Source organism: Solenopsis invicta, chromosome 4 (genome assembly GCF_016802725.1).
Source record: "Solenopsis invicta isolate M01_SB chromosome 4, UNIL_Sinv_3.0, whole genome shotgun sequence".
NCBI classification, from domain to species: Eukaryota; Metazoa; Arthropoda; class Insecta; order Hymenoptera; family Formicidae; genus Solenopsis; species Solenopsis invicta.
The window spans coordinates 27,826,618-27,841,877 of NC_052667.1; the positions used below are offsets into that span (position 1 = coordinate 27,826,618).

The window sequence follows — 15,260 nt, forward strand, 5'->3', positions numbered from 1 at the left end:
ATGCTGCAGAATGCCTTTGGCGATAAGGTTATGTCGAAAAAAAATGTATACAAGTGGTACAAAGACTTCCATGAAGGTCGAGAACGTGTTGAAGACGAGGAGCGTTCTGGGCGACCATCAACCGCAACCGACGAAGCTCACGTCCAAAAAATTAAAGATTTGGTATTGGAAAACCGTCGTTTAACCATTAGAGACATTTCTGATAAGATTGGCATATCAAAAGGCTCGGTCAATTCCATTTTGAAGGATGTGTTGGCTCTCAAACGCGTCAAATCTCGACTGGTATCAAAATCATTGAATTTTTTGGAAAAAAGGCGCCGCGTTGAAGTGTGTGAAGCAATGCTTTCCGACTACATTGACAAGACAAAACGCATTATCACTGGAGATGAGACTTGGATCTACGCTTACGATCCCGAAACAACCGACCAATCGAGTGAATATCGTGCCAAAGGTGAGCCGAGACCGAAAAAACCACGTCAAAGTCGCTCAAAAATCAAGGTTATGCTGACTGTTTTTTTCGATTATCGTGGTGTTGTGCATTACGAGTTCCTTCCGCCGGGCCAAACAGTCAATAAGGAATATTATTTGAACGTTATGCGTCGTTTGCGTAACGCTATCCGACAGAAGAGGCCGGAATTGTGGCGAAACAACACTTGGTTTTTGCACCACGATGCACCGTCATACACTGCGCTGATTATTCGTGATTTTTTAACCAAAAACTCGACTAATATCGTTCCACAACCACCGTATTCACCTGATTTGGCTCCATGCAACTTCTGGCTATTCAGCAAACTCAAGCGGCCGCTCCGGGGACACCGTTTCGAGTCGATAGAAGAGATTCAAACCGCTGCGAAGAAGGAGCTAAAGGCCATTCCTGAAATCGATTATTACAACTGTTTCGAAGATTGGAAAATCCGTTGGAATAAGTGTATTATATCAGGGGGGGATTACTTTGAAGGGGACGAAATTGATTTGCAAGAATAAATAAAGAATTTTCGAAATAAATGCAATGTCACCTTACTTTTTGGACACAGTAGTATATGTATATTCTTATGCGTAATTTCAGAATTTAAAAATAACTGTTTTTTTTTATTAACAACTTAATAAGTAAACATTAACTAAAACTATCAATATTTACTTATTTTGTGTAGCAGATAAACTTCTTGAGACACTTCTTTTATCAAAGAAATACTATACCCTACATATATTTAAAAAAATTTATACTATGTTGCAAAACATTGCGTCGCAATAAACATCATATTTTATTAGCGAGAATCGTAATTTATCTGAAGAGAATTCAGATACTTTAGTTAGCAGATTTTTATATTTAGCACTTCAAATTTATACTTTAATCAAACGTTTACAAAATCACATTATAAATATAATTTAAAAACTGGAATTGTTTAATCTTAGCAAAAAAACGTAAAGGATAATAGGAAAATGGTTTTTGTTTTTTATCTTTGCGAGAAAAGGACTAAAGGCGACAGCACAATGTAACTAAAGTGTGTAGAAGCTTTCTTATAAAATTTAAAAAATTTATTAGTTTGCCTAATTTAGACAATCGTATAATACAATATATTAGCATGTCACAATAGATGCCCCACCAATATGATATATAAATGAATTTGTCTCGCACAATTCACCCTATGATGAGTATCTTCTGTTTATTACGAAACGACGCACGTAATTTTTTCATTTTTTCTTCCAGCGTGCGTAAGTTTTATCAAAATTACCATACAGGACGCGATCTTTTTAGAAATTATATTTAATTATTAAAATTATTCGAAATACTGAAAAAATATATAGATCGTTCCCATTTCTTTATCCTACTGTGCTCTTTTAAAGCATATACTCTTTTTTTTATTAACAATCGTTCATCTATAATCACCTAATAAGCGCATAGTCGTCACCTGGACTTTTCACGTTTCTCAAGACAGTTTGTGTGAAAAAACTCAGATATATAAAATATTAAATATATATCATGTGTACATTTACTATTACATATCTAATCTGATCCTAGAATGCTATCGTTGTTCAGCAATCCTACTAACAAAAGTAAAAAAATATAACAAAAAAATATAATATTGTATCTTATCGAAAGATACAAATTCTCACAACAAATTACGTTGTTACCTCATACTCCTTCACTTAACTTATAATTTTTCAACCTTTATAAAATTAAGGCATACATGAGGTGTGTGTGTAGATTAGAATAGAATCCATAGTTACCAATTATAAGAAAAATATAATCATTGTATCTATTTTTTATTATTAATTTAGATAAAATTTAGATAAAAAGACAGTCATAAAAAAGTGAAATGTCATTACATTAAATTCAATATCAATGTAAAATGAACACGATACATATAAAAAAACAAAATAAAATGTTCTTTAAAACATTCAATAGCATTCTAGACTCAAGGCACAGACAAGACACAACGTTTTCGAGATAAAATCTAAGTGGCGGAATGCGAATATAGAAAAATGCATAATAGGGGAATACGATAAATAAAGGCCTGTATTCTCCGTCCAGGTATAAACACCTACACGAAGCCCCCTAATCCCTTTAATAATTCATAAACGTAATGAAAGAATTTTTCTCAGGTATCATACCGTGTCGTTTTCAAACGGTTACTCGTGACATCACATGAAATGCTACGCTAAAAACGAAACGTTAAGTTAACTAAAAAATATTTTTCTTTTTACATCGGTCGTTTCATTCGATCACATGGTTAGGCCTTTGCAGACTTTTCGGTGACGCGATGTATCCGCTCTTCACCACGTTCACAACGAGATTTTTGGGCTTCGGCGGTAACGGTGGAGGTTTCGACAATTTCGTATGCGATAGGTCCGTGCTCCCAAAGCTTCCTGAGTGCGAACTCTTCGACGGGGAATCAGTGCCGTTCTCGACAATTGTCTGATCTCCGTCCACCAATGTCCTATCACCATCTAAAGTAAACGAATTATCAAGGCACTTACTTAAAGGCTCAGTAATATTAACCAATGCTGAGAATCGTTCGTTCGTGGTTCCGTTTGTCACATGCGCGGAATATTCGTATCCGCTACTGCTCTGTTTATCCTCGCTAGAATCGTAGAACTTCGCAGTGCTCTCACAATTAGCCGACACCACCCGAGTTCTTCGCAACTTAGAATCCGATGGTTTCCCGTTCTCCTTGTTCTGATTAGTAATTTCATAGCTTTAATAGTCGAAACACATTTATATGATATAAAAATCTTGAAAGTTTGTGCACGCGTGAATTTTCTATAGTTACTAAATTTTCTATAGTTACTAACCTCAATATAAAATAGAATAAAAAAATTGAATATCTCAAATACAGTGCACATGTGCTTTTACCTTTAAAAAATCTGGTAGTTCAAAATTGATTTCCGTCCCTCTCTGATCTTCTAATCTCGATCTTTGCGCCCTTTTCAATCCCTCATATAAATCTATAAAAGAAAACAATTGTGATTTATAAGTGAACTGTTATCTTAATAGATAAGATTTTGTTACTTTTTGATATATTTGTAATTAATATTTTTTAAATATTTTTATAATTATATTTATAAAATAAACAATTTAAAATCCAAATCCATACATTAAGACTTTTTATGTGAGAAGGAAATATATATTGTATGTATCGTTCTTACCATCTCCGTCAAATCTGCCTGGAAGCTGTAATTTTACGCCATTGCGCCACTTGGCGATAAGTGGTGCCTGGGATTTAATGGGTGCTCCCTCATGTATACAATCGTTACCCTTCTCACTTGTGTTACAACTTTTAGATTTTGCCTTAATTAAGAAAACCGGAAATAAGTTGCGTGTGTAGATAAATAACAAAACTTATTAATTGGAAAGATATGAACATCGAATACATTTACCTTCTTCTTCCCATGAATTGTCGAATCCCGAAGAAAAAATTTACTAGATAATATGGAAGATCCTTCCGAGCGTTGATCGTCCGACTATAAAAAGTAATTCAATAAAAAAGAAATACAAAAATGATAAGTTATTTGCAGTATAATAAAAGATTATTCTTTAAACATTATTATGCTTACCTTACATGACCCTTCACTATACTGATATTTATTTCTACTCTTCCCAACTAGAAGCTCCTCAAATACTTTATTAGTAATTTCATCTAGAGTTGGTTGTGCATGTGGCACTTCATCTAAATACTTGGCAGTATGCAATTCCCGTTGAAAATCTGTAGAATAACATTTAAAATTAAATAATTGTAAAATTTTGATTTTCCATTAAGATTTATTAAATATTATATATCATATGTATACAATATATTACCTTCTTCATTCGCCGCTATAGTAATACGTGTAGGAGCATTAATAGCCATAATATCCATAGGAACACAACGGCCTTCGCTCCAAATACTAATTAAGTCTAAATTGAAACCGTATTTATTTAGAAGAGGTCTCAAAACTTCTTTCAGAGTTTTGCCCTTGTGAGCAATAACGCTTATTATCCTTCGCGAAGGTAGTTCTACTTTTAAAACTTTTGTGAGAACGACCTCCACTTCCTGGCCTGCTAATACTGACGAAAAACATTTTGTGTCCACCATCTACAAACAAACATTATAGATTCATAACAGATGGCCTACATCAAATTGCATTAATGCAATAATTTATCAATAATATGATGATTGAGATATCTAAAAATTATAGGACAAATGTGTAGATACCAAGATATTTTTATTTATATTATTATAAGACATAATAAGATAACTTTTGTCTTTTCCATCACCAAATTATACAAGATAGACAAAATAATAAAAAAAAAAAAATATATGTTACCCATTGCAAGTTTACTTCATGTAAGCTGATGTAAAATATTCCAAAGAAACATAAACTTTATTTATGCATTATAATGCAAAAAAAAGCAAAAATGCATGCATTAGGTAAATGGTATTTCTCATAAAGCTTGCATTCAGTTAAACAGAAGGCAGCACAAACCTCATCCGTTGCTAGTATCAGAACATCATAATTAGAATATCGTAGAGCTCGTTTATCAAGAAGACGGGTAACCACATCTTTAATGCTCTCAGTTTGGCTGGTTGTCACTACAGTAGTAGACCCATCGGGTAATATGACTCGACATAAACCCGTACATTTGCTGCGAGCATCTCTCTTTTCGTTTGTTTGCCCATCGCAAGACGATACAGACTACAAGTGAACATACATTCGTTCACGTATACATAGACATGTACGTTTTTACATGCACTTTAGAATTTATATAATTTGATGAAATGGCTTGATACTTTTTCGCAATACAAGTCTAAAAACCTTGCTTAATAAAAAAGATTTATAGCGATTGGAATTAAATTTATTCTACAACAGCTGATATATCTTAGTGGATTATGCAACGTATATATTACTCTTTCACCTGATTATTGTATATAAATAATAGCTACCGTCTTAAAAAGTCTGTCACCAAAAGCATTCTTTACAAGTAGAAATTTACACACAACACTCGTTAAAATAACTCAAAATGCAATAAAAAAAGAGAGATCTCACGAGAATAATACAAGTTTTACTTCAATACTGGCACATACAATTGAATGGCAATCCTAACATCACTCAATGACTATGTCATATTTACTTTAAACAACATTATCAGGCTAACGTGTTAGTTGCAATAATACTTACATGTTTATTAAACGACTGTCGTAACGCCAAATCCCACGACGCTAACGATGACCGACTGCTAGATATTGACACACTATCTTCGTTATTGTTACCTTCCGTTTCTCTTTTAATGACTGTAAAACTTTTGTATATAGTTTCACTTCGGCTAGGGGCTTTATTGTACTCTTGTTCACCACGATCTTTTGATTTAGATCTGAAAATGCAATAAAATAAAATGCACACTGCGTTTTTGCTTATTGTTAGAAATAAAATTGTAAAAAATTTACCTATTTTTTCTGTTCCAAGGAAGAATTGATTTTCGACAACGATCTTCCGCATCTGAGTGACTCTTCTTTAATTTTATGCTAGGCGAGCTTGTAAGGTGTAGATCACAGTCTTCTGTATCAACAATGGCGCTCCCCGCTTCCAAACAGGCACGATAAAGTTCCGATCGTAAAAATCTCGGATAACTGTCGAACTTCATTAGGTTGAATACTTGTTTCTGAGCCTAAAGTAGTGATAGTAATTATTTGATTAGATATATAATAATAAAATTCGCAGACATTTATTTTACAATAAAGCACATAAAGAAAAAATATTTTAAACGACTTAGCACAATATAACATTCTTAATAAAACTAATAACCGTGCAAAAATCACAAATTTTCAATGGTACCTGCAGAAATAAATCCGCGGGTGCTTCGTCGAGTAATTCTTGAGTAATTTGTCCGGACGCATGACTATCAACGTTTACTGGCTCGGCGGCTGTATTGGACAAATGGCGCTGATATATTTGGCAAGCTAATCGGTGACGCATAGCAGTATCTTTAGTATCTTTATATCTTTCACAAGCAGCCCAAAAATAAATATTTTCATGACTAAATTCCTTCTTGAGAAACTCCTAGAATAAAATCAATTGCATTTAGTGATTGCACATATGTTTTATAAACAGCAGAGGAATCACGCGTTACTCACAGCAAATGTTTGCAAGCCCTTTGGATCCTCCAACAGTTTTTCAAATGCACTTGCCCATGTATGCACTCCTTTGCAGTCATTATTTTTGTCACAGGACTCAGTACTACCATACTGCAACAGATATATCCCCTTAATAATAATAAAAAAATCTAACCAAATTCTTTCAAGTGTACTATTACAGTATAAAAATTCCAAGTAAAGAAATGTTCATCTTTTGTTTCTTTCGTTTAAAATAAACCTTGTTGTTAAAAATTTCTCTTGTGGCCTATTTAGCAAGGTACTTTAATATTGAAGAAAGTTGGCAAATTAGTATACTTAAATAAGTCCTACTTTTCTTTGAACTTACACATTTCTAAATCAATTATCAAATTATTCAATTAGAGAAAAACTCTTTTGATAACATAACAGAATAAATGTAAAGAGAGAAATCGTTTTAAAATAAGTGGCATATTTTGATCACTTATAGCATTCTATTGTAATTGCCACTAGTTGGTCAACATTATTATTATTATTATTATTATTATGCACAATCGACAAGCTTTATTCGCGCAGATATTTTGTTTGTCCGTTATATCGCAAAGTCTCTGAAAGAAATTCTCTAATATTTACTTCGGCGCATTCCGAGCTGGAGCTTTTGCAGTTCAGCACCTGTCGCGCACGCAACAGGTGCGCGCTATGAGAAAACGCTTTCTTGGTTCGCTCGCGTGCTCCGTTTTTCCCATCTCCTTTCCCCCCCGTGTCTTCCTACACGTGCAAAGCCGACGCGCAATTTCATCTTCCCACGTACGATTTTTCTCGGTTGACATTACGGTGTGTAACTAGACGAGCGACTTAAATGACAAGATATTCAGGAAGAACAGCAATAACAGCCGCAATGGTATTCCCGGTTGGCGCAGGAGGAAGAAATATTAAAACGTTCCGTGACAATGGTCGGACAATGGTTCGAGGAATGCGACTTAAACGACGGCAAACATGAGTCGTCGTCGCGCGCTATGAGCTCACGAGCTCAAAGCCTATGATTACCAATAATTAAGGAAATAAGTCGCGTCAGCGCGTTCGCCGCCGTTAGAGAGAAACGTTAATGAACAATCGGCAGGCCAACAGGCCTGGACTTAATTTAAAAAAAAACGCGATTATCGCGCTCTTTACGGTCAATGATTTTATCCCATGCATTTATCCCGTTGTTTCTACGGCGCACGAAACGTCCATCGAGATCGTACGTGCGATGTTGATTTATGTTCACTTTGACCTCTCCTATACGCTCGCTTTATTACTTAATCGGCTGACATACGGGGTGTCGAATTTAATGTAACTGAAGGACAACATCCTGCGCGAGACCAAGCTCGCGATTCCCATCGACTGTTTATGCATAATCGTAGTGTTAATTATGTATAATAATTTCAAATAATCTGAAAGAGAAACAAAACTCAGTTGCCACTTCAATCTCAATTATTTTGCGCTGAATGTACAAAACTTACGACAGACGACTGAGACGACGGAATATTTCCTAAACACGGATCCGCTCCAAATTTGCCAAACGATGCGTCATCGAGAAACTGTCGCGGCGACAGCGAGACGTGCTGCATGCAACAGCGTGCCCGACGATCGCCCGAGCAACCCGGACAAACCTGCCCGTGCCCCTTTTTTCTACGTACCGATTTCGCCAGCGCATCCATGTCGCGCTCGCGGGCCGCTCGTTTTCGCATCGGCTGCGGCGGCAATGTGTCACTTATCAACCTGCCGAGACTTGCGGCCCATACTGGGCGGCAATCGCATACTTTGGCATGAAATAAGTAAAAGAGCAGACAACGACGTCAATAACGGGAGCTAAACGAGAGCGATTTGCTCATATAATAACGAGGGCTCCGCCCAGCACGGCGACTAAGCATCACGTCGGAGCAACGACGTGACTCCGACGCGAACAATCGCGGTGCGCGCCTTGGCAGACGACGTGACGCGACGTGAAATGCCGCAGGATGCACTACGACGAGCCGCTGACGATGACGATAACGAATACCCAGAACGGCGTAATCATCAGCGACTTCATCGTCGCGGTCGCGACCGCACGCACCGTGCGCTACACGGCTACTACCACGCTCGTCCCGGCGTGTTACGACGCCGAGGCTGGGGCCACTTTACGCTTGAACAAGGCCCACTTCCCTCCCTCTATCCCTCTCTCTCGCTCTCTCGAGATCCCTTCACCTCTCTTCCTCGACGCTGCGCTCTCGACTGATTCATTCTCATCGTCAACCCGTCGACTCGCCCCGCACCTCTTCCGCTTCCATCAGTTCCATAGCCACCACTACTACCAACGGGCCCGCGTCATGGCCTTTCCCTCTCTGTCTCCACCGACGAACTCTATCGTTCAACCTCGTTTTAACATCTATGCAGGGCCGCATGCAGGGTGCCGGTCGAAGGGATTCATGAATGCAGAAACGGACTGAGATTTTAAATAAGCTGTGCAAGGAATACGAATCGATTAAAATTCAAGGATCAAGGTATAAATGACTGATGTGCGAATCAATTTGGCTATGATCCACTTGAAACTATAAATGTTTCAAAGCATTCTTTAATTGATCAATTTGTAAATTTCCTTTTCCCGATTGATTAATCTCAAACGAAGCATTTGTAGTATCAAATGGACTGCAGCCTTTGTCAAGTTGAATCGAATCGAATCTCTTTGATTCGCGCGAATATGAATTAAATTCGAATCGAATTGTTCCAAATTTGCATGCTAATTTAAACATAATAAAGTATTTTAAATTATATTGCAGATTCTTTTTAATACACGAGAAAATTGCATTGAATTTTATTCTAAATTCTATAAAATCATGTTGTGACAAATTTATGAAATGTTGAAACAAATTTACAATTGTCTATTATGTACACAAACTTTTTAATAGTTTATAAGATTTAGAAACAATAGAAAAGTTTTGAAAATAGACAATCAGACGAATTAGTATGCTCCGATACAAGAATAATCTCGTGAAAGATATAAATGAAACAAAGTAGATGATCAATTTAAAATCAAATTCTAGATGATTCAAAATTTTCAAACTATTCGAACCTATCAGATTCGAATAGAAAATGAATCGAATCAAATCCGTTGTGATTTAATTATTTGAATTCAAGCTATTCGCACATCTGTAGTTTAAATAAATAGAGTCACCTTATCACGATATATTAATAAGCATAGTTTTGCACAATTAAAAATAACGGTCAAAATAAAATGCGTGAATCCTTACTTAGAATAAGTAGTAATGCACCTTCAATTATTCAATAGAATCAACACAATTAATTTTATATGTCAGCCTGACCTAACAAACAGTATAATACAATGATAATGAGATGAATAATGTTTAAGATAATTTTCGATGATACATACGGCTGTGATACTAATAAAGGCTGCTTATAATATAGTGAGAAAGATTAGCAAATTACAAGCAAATTATAAGGATTGCCTCAGTGCGACCGACCCTGCGTCTATCATCATAAGATCTATTCATGTACCTAAAGGCGGTGCATCAACCTCAGTTCGCGGGAACGTTCTTTTTAACGTTACTTTAGGCATTGTCGGTTGCAACGTAGTTGTCAAGAGCTATTTTCAACTCTGCGCACAAATTTAAGTTTAGCGACTCAATTCTCTTCATAGTCCCATTATGCTAATTCATGTTATTCTGCGAATTTAAGAATTGCAATGTTTTAGCTTGTTGTCTATAAACAGAGATATTACTGTCTTTCATTTTCCGAGATTATCGAGTGTAGTAGCAGAAAATTACAGATCTCTAATTTCCATTTTTATCTCTGTTAATTTTAAAAAATGTTTAATTAACAAAAATATTTAATATTTCAAATTACAAAACAATCGATCCTAAATTAATTCTAAGTTTACCGCGAGATGTTCACTTTGAGTCCGTCGGAGAATCTATGGAGAGGAAAATACATGACCATCGAGACCGTCCTGTACAAATTTGTACTACGCGAACTCGATTCGAGTATATCTATTGCATCAGTTTGTAATCTCATTCCTAGAAGCGATGCCTGTACTCCAAATAAAGTATTCGTATGCGAGAGCGCGTGGCGTAAGTAAAACGCGGGAACCCAGAACCGCCGATCTGGTTTCTGCTTGTTTCGTTTTCACTTGACCCTTGCCTGTGTGCACGAGCGCAAATCACGAGGCAGGAAACGATGACGCAGCCGTGAATAACGAGTACACGAGAGGAACCGGAAATCGTTCGCCACGACAAAATCCTACGGGAGCATTAACGTTACTTATGCACGTTTTTGTAAGTAATCAGAACCCGTGAGAAATGGGGGGCAAATATACAATGTCGTGGAACTCATCTAATTAATGTAAAAAAGTGTGCTGGCTTCCGGTAATTTAGATATTAGATAAAAATAAATTAAAAAATAATTAAAGAAATATATGTACATTTTTAAGAAATATGATTTCTTTAAGAATACTCATAATTTCTCTAGAGAATACTATGTCATTGTTAAACTGATAAATTGTCTTCAAACTTCAAATAAAAAAAAAATAACATGCTATAGACCTAACTCCAAATAAAAATAAATAAATGTATAAAAAATAAATTTGAAATATTTAACTGAAAATATATTCAGAGAATTCATTTCTCCTCTTTTATCAATTCAACCAAGAATAAAAGACTTGCAGAAATTAGAAAATATCGACGATTACCACTTGCAAAAATATTAGAAAATGTTAGCAAAATGTTGATAGTAATTTCTCAAACAAACAGATTTGTATCAGCAAGTCAAAGAGAATAAATTTTCTAAGAGCTCTGACAAATTTAATTAAACAAAAGATCTCTCACTATGCAATTGTCTGAGACGCTGCTGCGAAAATTCCGTATCTCCTGCAGACTTCCCCAAGGTCGAGGCTTATCCGATTTGCCAGAATACGAGTGGCAGTAGGTCGGCCGTGCGTACTCCATGCTGGAATTGATATCCTCCAGGCTATGCACCAGTGATTTCGTAACCTGGCCGCAGTACACCTTCGGGCTGAGCTTGTTCGTAGTGTCCATGAGATGTTGCAGTCCTTCCGTCGACGCCACTTTAGACGATTCCGCGGCGTCCTCGATACCGTCGAGCAGCGCCGTGGTGCAAACGGACGCGAGGGATCCAACGGACGTACTGGCCAACATGGTACGTCCCGTCGCAACAGGGGCAGATGTTCCGGTGCAGGTGGTGGTCGTACCTTCCCCACTCCCCGCCACGTGTCGCATCTCTGTGAAAAGCACATTTCATAGTTCCCCACCATCGCCGCTGCTGCATTCACGCTTATTAGGCCTAAAGTCAAATTTCCAATGTCGCAATTGCATTCTATTTCGAAATAGATCCCGTTGAAGAAAAAAAGAAAAGAAAAGAAAAGAATCTCAAAAGTTATGCGAACAACGCGATTTTTACGTATCACATTTTGGAGTGTCATTTCGCGTTACCTTCAGAAGGATCAAATTTTATTTCCTCATTCCACAATCTCGCCTCGGAGATCGCGCGAACTGTCAATCGGTGTCCCGCAGCCTCATTGACAGATTCTCTGGATAGTCGCGCGCTTACGTTCTGCAAATAAATTATCCATAAGCCAAAAAGTGATGACAGAACATTATACAGAATGGACTAAATAAATGAAAAAATAAGCTGCTTTTAATATATTTACATAAGACATACGCATGTATAAAATATAATAAATTGTACTTTTAAATTAATAAAAATATCTCTAACAAATATTTGGAATTTCAAGATATTTATGTGTTAAATTTATGCTGAAATTATAAACAAATTTAATTGAATAAAACTCGCATTCTCTTGCCTCTCACAATTTGACAATAATTTGAAAATATTTTTAATATCACTCAGATTACGGACGATAAATTTATAGAATTTAAATCCCATGTTTATAAAATAGAGGGAATAAAATAGATGAGTTTGTACCCTATATTGCATATTGGAAGAATATTGCCTCCTTCGTTCGCCGTCGTTTGCATTGTTTTTACCCGAGCAACTGCCGTAATCGTCCTTAAAACCAATTCCGGAATCACTGTTGCTCGAATGAGCGGTCGATGTGCTAATGTTGCTCGGTTGAGGAGAAGCAGCGTCCAGGCGTAAGCGCGCTTCGTTATAAGGATTCGTATCCCCATTTGTGCAATCGGATATATACAATGTCTGTATGGCACCGATAAGGCTTGTACAACTGTCAGGGAACTCCTGGCAGACGTTTAGCTGCGATGATTTCGTGCACATAAATCCAAACACGTTACATGCACTAGAATGCACCTCATGGTCGATTAACTTGTAATAAATAGTGAAAACGTGACACGAGTTTGAGACAATGTCGTCGGTGTTCCTCATAGACTTGGTTAATATTCCAAAATACTGTTTATCTTGCTCAGAAAAGGAATTGCAAAATATTATTCTATACGAAGGGTACTCGGCGATAATGCGATTCTCCGAATTGGTAAGTTTAATATTGGCAACGTGGATGGTGAGAAGAACGGTAGTTGGATTTCGCTTCTCAGCCTTCAGTCTTTTAATGCATTTTCTCAAAACCTGCAACAAAAATTAATAAAAATTTACATTGTATTTTATCATTATTTTTATATTGTATATTTTACAATACAAAATAAGCGCCTGAGTGATTCCACGTGCTTGCTGCATCAATTTGACAATTAAACTATTCAATTATATTTACAGCTGATACAAGCATTAATTGACAAATCACAAATTCATTTTAGATATATTGGAAATTTACCTGCATCATAGAGGACGGATGCAACTGATTCGGTATGTCGATAGTACCAAGATAACCGACGACCGTTCTGTGCACGATTTTTTCGGAGTCGCGCTTATGAGACACCGGTGGTGGTGGAGGAGGCAGCGGGCTCGTCATGTTCCAGCGATAATGCAAGCCAGAATAATTGTACTGATCTTTAGTTTGTTCGGGCACCGCTAGGCCGGCCGGGACTGTGTGGAACATCGCGCCGCTCTGGAGATCTCTGACAACCTTCGCTGCCCTGCATTGCAACTGCAAAGCACCCGCGTTAACGGCCCGCGGCTTGTGCGCGTACTTGGGCTTGGATCTTACGGTGGCCAGGCCCTCCTCATCCGAGGAGTCGGAGTAATAGTTTTCGGCGATCTGCAGCCGCAGGATGCCCTTGGAACTCCCGATCAGCTGCACCACGTCGTCGTGTGGCACCTTGCTGACGTTGTGGCCGTTGACGGCGACCAGGTAGTCGCCGGCGCGCAAGCCGGCGCTCTCCGCCGGGCTGCCTTGAACGATGCAGCTGAGAATGCACGGCTGCTGCCCGGATATCGTGAAGCCGAAGCCCTTCGTGCCGCGAACCACCTCGACCGCCCTCACCCCGTAGTTCACCCGCTTCTTCTTTCGCCTGTTCTGATGCATGTCTGTCCACCTGCCTGCCTGCCGTGCGTGTCTCTCGCAACGTCACGAGGGGTCTCCGAGGAGGCGCGTGCGTTCACCACCGTTGCCGAGAAGCACGTTGCGATGGCTTACCGACTCCATAATTCGCGGACCTCACGTCTCCACGACGGTCATCCTCCTTTGCGACGTACCTCCGCGATTTCGCTTGGTTATGACCTTGATTGTAGGCTCTCCTGAACGTCTGGAACCAATGCTCCCTCCATCAGCGAGAAATCTCCCAGGAGAAGCTGCTCCGTGACGACACGACGACCTGTTGCTTGTAGGATAGGTAGGACTAACTTGGCGTTCGGGATTCCGTTGATATGCCCGCTCCTACTCGCGGAAATCATTCGCGGATCATTCGTCGATTGATCCCACGTTTCACAACGGAGGTGTCGTTCAAATCGGGAACCACATGCCACAGACGTTCGCCAGTTCGCGTCGTTCCTCGCGCTAACAGCAAACTCTACGAACGGATGTTTTGGAATGCGTCCATCGAGGAGGCTAGAGAAGGTGATCGACCTTGTGGCGAATATGTCTAGCCCCAGGTGACTCGCCAAGTGCTCGTAAGGCGCGCCGACGTCGTCGCGGCGCGTGATTGGCTGTCAACGAAGAAAGTCTGGACATTCCGCGTTTTCCTTACCAGCAACCAATCGTTAACCTCGACATTTTCAGGTCTGTTCGTTTAACTTTTAACCTTTGTAACAAAATGATAACCAATTTAATTTCTTTATAACGAAATAAAAATATTAACTTTATCGATTTATTAATTTTATTATGAAAAATGCAGAATTCTTATAAATCTTTTTTTTTGTAGAATATTTTATGACCTCAAAACTTTATTTAAAAGAAAATGTACTAATACGTTTTAATGCATTTTATTTCCACGAGATTTTATCATTAATTATATTTATTATTAATCCATGACATTAATAAGGGTTGGGCAAGTATAAATATAATTTTTTAATTCAATTAAGTTAATGGCTTATAAAACGAATTATGGTTTAATTGTTAAAAAAGATTAAATTAAAAGTTAATTTTAAAACATATTATTTATATTAAATTAAAAATTGTAAGTTTTTGAAATTAAATTATGATCATCAAACTTAATATTTTATTTGTAAATTAAAAGTTTATATGAAATAGCAAAGAAATTATTGTCATGTGTTTTCACATGGGAATGTATTTTTTCTTTTATGTTTTCTTTTACC

At 37.6% G+C, this 15,260-nt stretch overlaps 2 protein-coding genes across 4 annotated transcripts; one reads left to right on the forward strand and one right to left on the reverse strand.

The window, feature by feature from the left end:
* Positions 1-704, forward strand: LOC120357617 (protein GVQW3-like). The gene is made up of 2 exons (XM_039448469.1): positions 1-451; positions 625-704. The coding sequence occupies exons 1-2, from the start codon at positions 1-3 to the stop codon at positions 702-704; spliced, it is 531 nt and encodes a 176-aa protein (XP_039304403.1).
* An 809-nt stretch (positions 705-1,513) lies between these two features.
* On the reverse strand, positions 1,514-14,579 carry LOC105196385 (regulator of G-protein signaling loco). Of its 3 annotated transcripts, none has more exons than XM_011162314.3 (15): positions 13,381-14,574; positions 12,564-13,178; positions 12,071-12,191; positions 11,447-11,859; positions 6,612-6,722; positions 6,313-6,537; positions 5,925-6,145; positions 5,659-5,851; positions 4,966-5,175; positions 4,301-4,574; positions 4,057-4,205; positions 3,880-3,963; positions 3,649-3,790; positions 3,356-3,447; positions 1,514-3,178 (listed from the first exon to the last, which is right to left on the reverse strand). In XM_011162314.3, exons 1-15 carry the CDS (start codon positions 14,029-14,031, stop codon positions 2,717-2,719), a joined length of 3,963 nt encoding a protein of 1,320 aa, XP_011160616.2. In that variant the 5' UTR covers positions 14,032-14,574; the 3' UTR covers positions 1,514-2,716. The 3 variants fall into 3 exon arrangements, with proteins under 3 accessions (XP_011160616.2, XP_011160617.2, XP_011160618.2); XM_011162316.3 differs by having other exon boundaries at positions 3,060-3,197; positions 13,381-14,578; XM_011162315.3 differs by lacking the exon at positions 4,966-5,175 and having other exon boundaries at positions 13,381-14,579.
* Positions 14,580-15,260: the final 681 nt, after the last annotated feature.

What these genes read in the sequence shown, in the direction of transcription:
- LOC105196385 (XM_011162314.3), bottom strand. Translation starts at nt 14,031, where the DNA reads ATGCATCAGAACAGGCGAAAGAAGAAGCGGGTGAACTACGGGGTGAGG. An exon ending in CTTCCAATATGCAATATAGG is followed by an intron (nt 12,192 to 12,563) that starts GTACAAACTCAT and finishes ATTTATTTGCAG; the next exon opens with AACGTAAGCGCGCGACTATC. An exon ending in TATAGCGGCGAATGAAGAAG is followed by an intron (nt 4,206 to 4,300) that starts GTAATATATTGT and finishes GTTATTCTACAG; the next exon opens with ATTTTCAACGGGAATTGCAT.
- LOC120357617 (XM_039448469.1), top strand. Translation starts at nt 1, where the DNA reads ATGCTGCAGAATGCCTTTGGCGATAAGGTTATGTCGAAAAAAAATGTA. An exon ending in GAGTGAATATCGTGCCAAAG is followed by an intron (nt 452 to 624) that starts GTGAGCCGAGAC and finishes GCTATCCGACAG; the next exon opens with AAGAGGCCGGAATTGTGGCG.